Raw genomic sequence first — 9587 nt, forward strand, 5'->3', positions numbered from 1 at the left:
GAACATTAGTCCAGTGGGATTTTTATTTTTTTTTAACTTTTTTTTGGATGTGTCATAGGCACGTTAATAACCCTCAGAAGGGAGTGGTGGGAGAATAATTTGCGTGTGAAATTAGCTTGCAAACACAGAGTGACTCTCTACAGTTTAAAAAGCTTGGAACTTTGCACTTTTTGAACTGAAGCAAACTTCAACCCTTCGGCGCTCGTGCCCATCTCCAGAGGTCAAAGGGTGAGACGGGGGGGAGTTACATTCAGGACAAGAAACCAGTCCATCACAGGGTCAACCCAAAGACAACCGTGCACGTTCACCCTCTCACCAAGGACTGGGTAATTTCAGACGTGAAGCTCTGCTCTGACTGCAGAATGCTCAAGTCACAGGAAACTTCCTTCTCCCATAAAACTAATAATTGGTAAATTAACAGGTTAGAATAAAGCAACACAATGCACAAGAATTAAAAAAAAAACAATACCATAAAATGTTCATGCTGAAACACAAAAAGGCTCGAAGACTCTGAGGCCACACTGCCCTCTACTGGACAAAAGAAGGTGTAACCATTGCTGAAGTTAAATAATCCAGGTAGAAAAATCTAACAAGGATGAGTCAGGTCCTCTGGACGATTACTTCTTAGATGATACGTTTCGTATCATCTTGCAGTTCCTCAAACTGAAGAAGTCTTGGATAAAAGACGAAACGTCCAGAGGACATGGACTCATTTCTACGCCTGTGCTCGTCTCTTTCCTGTCCATGTTGAACTTGGAGAAATAATCTCTAAGCAAACATTAGTCTGAGTCTCTTTTCTAAATGAAACATTTCCATCAACTTTATAATGATTTATTTCCAAACAGCATTTTTCAAAAGAAACATTTGGAATTTTGCTTTTTTGTGTTAAGTTTTTACACAGTATTCCTGCAGTTTTGGAAACAAAAGCATAAAAAAGCATAAAAAGTTGTGCTTTTATCAACTGATGTGTTTGAAAACTTGTGTTTGTTGAATTACGAGTTCAAGAAATACAGGAGCTCTGCTGCTCACAGGAACTAAAGTAGTTTTTTTTATATTTACTTCCATGTAATGTTGGAAAAAAGGGCTTTTGGTTTTGTCTTCACACTTTTTGTGCCAGATTAAATAATCTGCATCTCTGGAGCTTCCAATTTATAAGCTTTAGCCACCAGGAAGTTATCTTACTTCCTAAAATGAATCCTGATAATAATCAAGAGAATTAGGCCCAATTTGAACTGCAACAAAGATTTGCTTTCATCGTATTTTTATCGCTGTTATAAAGATGAACACCTGCCTTAAGTTTCTGACACATTTAACAGAAACAAAACTGGAGCGTTCATTAAAAACATCTATAAATATCTGGAAATCTTTGGTTCTCAGCAGCACCCGTCACCCCTTCATGGGAGAACCTGATCCTGTATGACCAAAAACAAAAAAGGAACAGGCAGCAGATCTTTCAGCTTTAAATCACTGAGGCTTCAGGAGTCTGGTGAGGAAGAACGAGGCGACGATCCCAGCAGCGAGGACAACCAACATGATCAGCACCGCCAGGCCTCGGCGTAGAACCAGCTGCCTCGTGGACAGAACGTCTCCCACGGTGGTGGTGGTGGATTTATTCTGGTCTGGAACGTCATATACATCCTGGTAAACCTTGTCCTCCACGTCAGGACCTGATGCTGCTGCGCTGACCGAGCTCCGGCAGTGATTACTGTCTGAGATTTAAGCAGTTAAAAATCTTTAATATCGAGTCACTGAAGCAGCAATGTGGAGCATTTACATTCAAGAGACAAATAATCCACCTCCCAGCAAAGAAACTAAACAAATAAAGCCAACAACCAACAGAACTATCTGACATTTTAGAGGAAAAGAGGAAAAACTAAAGAAAGCAAAGCTAGAAATGACAAATAGCAACATTAGCTATAAGCTAATAGTAGCAAAAAGCTCGCTGAAAGCTAATATTTGCAGATATGCTGAAGAGAACAATGTTTTTGAAGGAAGTGAAGCGATATAAATGAGTTTCTATGTGGAAAATCTTTAAGAATTAAAGTAAATATTTTAAATAAAATAAATATTTTAAGTATAAAAGTTCTAAAATTCAAAAGTCATAGTTCACGGTTCTCGATCGAGCTGAATGTTTTGATATATGCCTGGTCTAAAATAGCACAAAATATGCAGAAATAGTCTTAACAAATGCAGGAGAGAATCAGTAACGAAGAAAAATAAAAATAATCTGAATGCCGACTCACACAATAAAATAAATTCATTTTCTTTAAAAGCCTTCCCAAACGGTGTGCAGAAAATGACTAAATTAGGAACAAATAAAACCTGTTTTAACAGACTGAACATAAACTTTGAGCCTGTTTGTTGTTATAGTGAAATGATGAGCGGTTTGCTGGTGGGTTGGTACATTAATGAGTTTCTTGCTGCTCCTCCTGCTTTGTTACTGTCAGCCTGTCGGGGAAATTCCCTTCACATATTGCATGAAACCGGACAGGAAACCAGATGAAAGTAGCCTTTCCTTCTGTTATAAATATAAACATCATTCAATCTGATGGTATTTTTAGACAGAAGCAGAGAAAGGCTGCACGCAGCCCCAGAGCTGCAGGTTGCAGATAAAAGTAATAAATCGGTAAAAGTTTTCAGCTCACCTGTGTTTTCCATCATTTCTTTCTCTTCTTTGATCTGCACTCCTGCCCTCATAAGAGCCTGGTTAGAGACAGAAAGCTGCGGTTAAACTCGCATTATAATTCAGCAGTTTCTGAGTTGACACGTCGTCACTATCTTACCTGCAGTAGAAAGCAGTCAGAGTGATCTCAGTTCAGAGAAGTGGGGAGAAATTCTCACAGCTACTCTGAGCAGGAATGATTCAAGAGTGAATTTTATCCAATTAAATCGAGTTTGACTGGATGGTCTGTCAGGTACTTCACTTTTACTTTTACAAGAATCATATTGTCACAGTTTTGTCACCTGAATGTTCATGTTGTCATGCTAACTGTGCTCACTGTGGCTGCTACATTTGTTAACTATCAGACGTTCCCCTGGCTCATACAGAAATCCTTTTATCTCATCATAAAAAGACACTTTGTTTTTGTATTCACTTAATTGAATACTTTTAACACTTTTGCCCACGTCTCCGTGTGTGTGTGTTTGTTAGTCTGTTGTGTTGTTAAAGTATCTCATGAACCAAGATGGGCGCCACAGCTTATGGATGAAACAATGGCTACTATCAGTCAGGTTTACAGATGTTGATCTAAACTTGCATCGATCCCAACACGAACTCAAAGTGCTGCTGTTTGTGTCGTATTCAACCTTTACTCTGAGCGCCTCCACATCTGATGAGACCTCTCAGAACCGCATGAGACCGGATCTCACGAGGTAGCGTTGCTTACAAGGTTTTACCAAAATCCATCCCTTCCCAACATCATAAAATAATCTAAGTTTAAAAATTTGACACGAACTGCTGCAGATGCAAGAATGTTACGTTGGGAAAATGCAGACAATGGAAACAGCTGACTCCTGCGTAATCGACAGTGTTCAGGGATGCTAAATTTGAGTTCTTTTAGATTAATTGGTTCCTGAGATCACGCTGCTGCTGGTACGATACTGACTGCTCACACCTATGCCACACAACCCCATTTCAAGAAGCTTAAACTACTTCTTTGATTAATGTCGGATCAGTCAACGGACGCAGGTACGCACTTCTTCTGCTGCTTTCTTCCAGTCTAGTTTGGACAAAAATATGAGGAAGAAAATCGACTGCATCACCACACAAATTGTGAGTCCTGTCCACAGCCCTGCGGGGATATAAGAAAATGGTTTCAGAGGTAAACAGAAGGTCAAAATTAGCTGTAAAAATCCACTACATTCACAATGTTCGTTCTCACCCACGATCCCCATACTGGCTGCAAACATCAGCGACACACCGATGGGGAAACCGATGAAGTAGAAACCCACCAGGTTACACAGAGCACCAATCAGCTGTTTCCCTGCTCCTCTCAGAATCCCTCCTGTGACTCCCTTTAGGAAGGAAGCATCACTTAGGTCAAGACTCGTTTTTATTTATTAGTATCTGAAGGCCTGCTAAACTTCATCTTACCGCCACAGAATCCCCAAGATGCGTGAAAGCGAACACGATCATGACGTCTGCAACCCTCTGCAAAATCTCTCTGCAAAAAACGAGACTCAGCACGTCTCATTTCTGACTTTATGTCTAAAAGCAACTTAAAAATCTAAACCACAGATTAAACACGTTTCTTTCCTAACAATTTTTGACCCAGGTGTGTTCGTTTGACATCACCCGTGTGCGTCAGCGCTGACCCCAGTTAGCGTTTGAGAGTCCGAGCGGCGTCGGTAAACAGCGGACGAGTGAGGCATTATTTTAATGTTCCACTCACTGGTCTGTGGTGAAAATGTACCCAATGACGTTCCTGGAAGTGCCGAAAATTGTTCCAACAAAACAGGGAAAGATGACTGCGAGAAAAAGAGACAAATCAGAGAATAAAAAAACAAAATTTTAATACGTGAAAAGAATATATAACCCATTTAAACTCCAGCATCACTTATAAATAACCAATACTACTTATAAAGCTGTATTTTGTAGATTTATAAAGGAGTTAAAGATTTAAATGTTGCAGAAAAACTTTCAGTATTCGGGACATTTATTTCTGTGGATCCAAGTGGAGAAGGTTTTATAAAACTGCAGCACTGAATAGTTTTGGGTCAGCATGAGTTTTTGTGGAAAATAACCTAACAAAAGGTAGCATGCGAGCGTGTTGTCCTTACGTGCACAGAAGATGGGAATTTTGCAGGACAGCTTGGCCTGCTCGATATTCCCTGCGCCGAGAGCATTCCCCACCCGAACACTGGCAGCAGCAGAAAATCCTATAGGAAACTATTGGAAAAAAGAAAAGATATTATCAGTGTTGTAACAGAGGAGCTTCACTGGTGGAGAAGCGGCCTGTCGGAGTTACCATGTAAGCTATCACAGCCAGCTCGTATATTATGGAGTGCGCTCCCAGCTCCACCTCGCTGATCACCCCGGCCAGGAATCCTCCCACCTCAAACATCCACCACTCCAGACAGAGCATCAACATGCTGGGGATGGCGAGCTGGACGAACGGCCCCCACTCCTGGAGACAGTCGATGGACCAACCTGAGGGTCGGAGTCACATTCAACAGAAAGATTTCAGACCAAACAGATCAAAGGGATCCGACGGCTTCAGGGATCGTTTGGCTGTCTTCACACTGCAGCCAAACGTGGCGAGAGGCCACTTTTATATGTGGCACTAAATCTGATATATTAATAAATCTGATGTTTTACAAAACTCCCTCGGTTTGAACAAACAGACGACACAAATCTGCGCTGGAGGAGGCAGGAAGCAGCAAAATCAAACGTAAACGCCGGATGAAAAATGGAAGATTAGTACTCGTGAAATTATTCTGTAATTACAGGAGTTTAACATGAGCCTTTTTACAAACGTTGGGATTAAAAAGTGATGCTGACACAGAAAATTAACGAGAAAGTTCCTCTATTTTGACAGGAGAGTATCTTACCTGTCCTTGTAACTTCAGGTCCATTTGACCCGAATGTTTAGGCACATAACCAACAGAATCAGGATAAAGTAAGACAGACGTAGAAAAAAAATATATAAACATCCCTTTGTTGTTTTGGTTTTTAGGCCACAAAGTGATAATTAAGCTTGTTTAAAAAAAAAAAGAAGAAATAGTGACGACATAAATGAATGTCTCATGCTAAAGTGTTGAGTTGTAAAAATAATAACTAAATTGCTCGTCTGAACTGGTTGGAAGTTAGAAAGAAGGAATGACTCAAATCAACAAATCAGTGGTGGGATATTTTTAGCAGCAAGTGGACCGAAGTGAATGTTGTTCAGTTAAAACTTTTGATTTGAGTTGTTTAAGATGGTGGGAATTCCCTCTTAGAAAGATTGATCTGAGAAGCTGTTTGCTTCCAGCACGATTCTCCAAACTGAAGTCACTCTGACCGCTGTCTGCTGCAGGTAAGATACTGACTGCTCTACAGAACCACACCCCCTTCAACTTCTCTCCTACATTGCATTAAACAGTTACAGAGCGTTGTCTGTCCATCATGACACACCAGGAAGCTGGCAATGATGAAGGGAGACGATGTGCTTTTTAATCACTGACCTCCCCACGTGGCTTTATGAAGACCCCTCAGACAAATGTAAACAAACAGGACCACCGCCAGCAAATACTGAGAGATGGCGTTGGCTGCTGCTGATCCACTGCAAGATGGAAACAGAAGGTTTTAGAGCGATAAAGGAGCAGAAACCACCTAATTATAATTTTAGCATCTTGATTAATAAGTGTTTGGACTATCAAACCAGACCTTACATTCAGCTTTTAATGCAAATTCATAGTTGTCATAATATACTTTAAATGTGCAAAAAAAAGCTATTTATTGATCATTATTCTGCACAGTTAAACACTGAAACGACACGCTTAGAGACATTTAATATAAAGATGATGGGAAACTTACGCTACACCCAGATCCAGACAAAACAGGAAGACATAGTTGATTATGGCATTAAAGACATTTCCAATGACTCCGGTTATAACCTGAGGCCAAATAATTCCCTGGAAACAGCATCACAGCCTGGTTTTAGAGGGATTTGACACGTTTTTAACTCTTATCACAGTGTGTGTGTGTGTGTGTGTGTGTTGGGAAACCCTACCTGATTTTGCAGATACCTCCCCTGCAGCTGGTACATAAAAGCAGCCTGAAGGAGAACAGATTATTGAATAAATAGAGCTTTAATAGTTTGATACTTCAACCATAAACTTCAACAATCAGTTACTCAGCTTTTTTTAAGGGCTGACAAACTGATTAGACTGATTCTAGAAGAGAAGTTATTAATGTCAGTTCTTTGCAGTTATTTCAGGCTATAAATGTGAGGGAGAGATAATAATATTTGCAGTTTCAGTAGCACACAGAAACCTCAACAAAGACACGTGAAAAAACTACAAATAGTTTAAGATTTGCCTTATTTTTTATCCTAATTGTTTAGTAAAAAAAATGAAAGACCTCGTCTTTCTTCAGGGAATGCATATCACCCGCCAGACCATGTCATGCTGAGAAACCTTAAAAATGATCTCATGTAACATCGTGAGATCTGACGGGAATCTACCACTGAGCACTAACGGATCCTGCAAGAACTTTATTTCAAACTTTAGCCTTCAGGGGAGTCTTTATTTTGTTTGTTTGTTTGTTTTGTGTCAATGAAATCACTCACCGGCAGAGCAGGCATGAAGATGTTCACATACAGCTGGGACAGTCTTCATGTGAAAAACAACAACAACAAACAAATAAAAATCATGATCGGATGATGCTCTGACTCAGTTCCTTCTCTCGTTAAATGCTGACAAGCTAAAACAATCGAAATCAAGAAGAACAAGCGGCGCTGGACGCTGAGTGAGACGCTGACCTGGCGACCTCGGGGCTTTGTTTGGCAGCGAGCAGCAGCGGTTCGGTGTTGATGAGGACGGCCCAGCAGGGGAAACAGGCCAGCAGAAGGATCAGAATCCCCCTCTGAAGGATCACACCCACTCGCTTCAGGTTACCGCTCCCAAAGGTCTGCATGAAACGGGGACAGGCTGGACTGTTAGGGCGAACCCCGGGACGATCGGGGAACTCAGCAGGAGCGGCTGAGACCGCCTGATAGATAAACAAGAAGTGAAAGAACAGCCTTGAAGTACCTGAGATATGAGCGTATCACAAGTTAACGACAAACCAGTGCCAATGGAAATACCGGTGACGTTGACCACCTGCAGAGGAAATAAAGATGCTTCATAAAGGCTCAAACACACATTAATAACTGGAGGAACGAGATGCGAACTTCCTCACCGCTATGGATAACGTTACTCCTGCGAGTTCGGTTTTTCCCAGGTGGCCGCAGAACACCGTGCTGACGAAACTGATCATGAAGACCATCAGCTGGGAAATGATCTGCAGAACAAAACAATAATTATCGTTATTATTTAAACAAAACAACAAAAAAACATGCACGTGAAAGGAAAACAAACCAACACGAGGATTTATCAAACATTTAATTCAACAAACATCTGAAAACCTGCTTTCTGACATCTACAGGAGATACTTTAAAGGAGAGGTGATACATTTAGGAGTAATTTTGAGTTTAATGTAAGTTTGTCTTTAATCTTCTGCTCAAAACTCAGTTCTGACACATTCATATCCCAACATCCCGCAGGTTTAAATCACATTATTTCTACTTTTTATTGCAACAACACAGGTTGATCCGGCGGCCATGTTGTTGCAGCTTTACTTTTAGTCTCGTCCCTGAGAAAGTTTCAACTTAAACGGTGCAAATTTCAGTGCGAAATTACAGAAACAAGAAGAAAAACGTTTTTGCAACAACTACAACTACAATCAGAGACCTAACATTCCTTGAGGGAATGCATATCGCCCGCCGCTGTGAGTTTTAAACTAAAATCATCTTTAGGATGAGACATGTCAGAGACATTTTAGGAGGTGTTCACAGATTTAGATGTAGCTGTACATCCAATAATTACCTTCTTAGTTTCATTAAAATCCGTCCGGTGGTTCACGAGCAACAGTTTGCAGCCACAAGTATTTATTATTTTATGATTCTGTGGTACAAACTGACCACGAGTTATTATCGAGTTAGAATAAAAAAAACGAGAAAGTTGCATTCAGATAAAAATAACTGATAAGTTCTCGTGATGTTGAAGACCTGAGGGTCTCCTGAGGGACTTTATCTTTAAAATTTGGACAAAAAGTCATATTTTACTCACACAGACCCAGAATTAATTTGTTAAAATCTCATAATTTATAATTTACTATAACTTGTTTTATTAAAGTGAGAGTGTGAAACTGAGCTAAAGTTTGAGTCCAACTTGGACACAAAGGATCCTGAAGGATGTTGTTGATAAAAACCTGAATTATTCTGGACTTTTGGGTTTAAATAAACACAGACAGTCCAGGCTTACCACCGGTCCTGCCAGTTTGAAAACCTGCGTCAGCTCATTGCGGTACTCCTCCGGGACAGCCCCCCAGACCCTCTTCAGGCAGGACCCACAGCCCTGAGCGGAGTCCTGATCTCCTGGTTTCAGGTCCACCTTCAGTGTGTCGGTCTGTGGGACAGAAGAGTCCATGTCTGACCCTCTGCCGGCTGCAGTCTGGACCGAGTCCTGTCTCAGCCTCTGAAAACTGAGGACTGTGTTGGACCGGATGCAGACAGGAGGGGCAGAGGGTGTGTGTGTGTGTGTGTGTGTGTGAGTGTGTGTCTGACATGGGTCCTGAGCCAACCACCTCCTGCTGCTCTGCGGGGTGGTGCTGCCGTGGTGCGTTCACGTGCACGTGACGAGGTCAAGTTCACTGAGACTCATTACATAAAAAGAAAAACAGATTCTGGATCTGACAGAAAAAACACAGTGAGCTTCCTGAACCCTTTGCCCTCAGAGCCACGCAGCTTTAGCTTCCTTTGCTGAGGAAAGAAAAACTTTTTACCTAAAAGGATAATCTGAAGTGATGTTCTGTCAAACAGTGGCGGTCGATCAAAATATTATTGGAC

The 9587-nt window shown here is 41.1% G+C and overlaps 1 protein-coding gene across 1 annotated transcript; it reads right to left on the reverse strand.

Moving 5' to 3' along the window:
• Positions 1–817: 817 nt before the first annotated feature.
• On the reverse strand, positions 818–9251 carry LOC108245493 (multidrug and toxin extrusion protein 1). The gene is made up of 16 exons (XM_017432443.3): positions 9004–9251; positions 7880–7981; positions 7732–7800; positions 7461–7609; positions 7269–7311; positions 6711–6755; positions 6515–6612; positions 6163–6260; positions 4968–5149; positions 4780–4888; positions 4392–4467; positions 4094–4163; positions 3882–4014; positions 3697–3791; positions 2646–2703; positions 818–1709 (listed from the first exon to the last, which is right to left on the reverse strand). Exons 1-16 carry the CDS (start codon positions 9166–9168, stop codon positions 1465–1467), a joined length of 1737 nt encoding a protein of 578 aa, XP_017287932.1. The 5' UTR covers positions 9169–9251; the 3' UTR covers positions 818–1464.
• Positions 9252–9587: the final 336 nt, after the last annotated feature.

Source organism: Kryptolebias marmoratus, linkage group LG3 (assembly GCF_001649575.2).
Source record: "Kryptolebias marmoratus isolate JLee-2015 linkage group LG3, ASM164957v2, whole genome shotgun sequence".
Classification (NCBI taxonomy): Eukaryota; Metazoa; Chordata; class Actinopteri; order Cyprinodontiformes; family Rivulidae; genus Kryptolebias; species Kryptolebias marmoratus.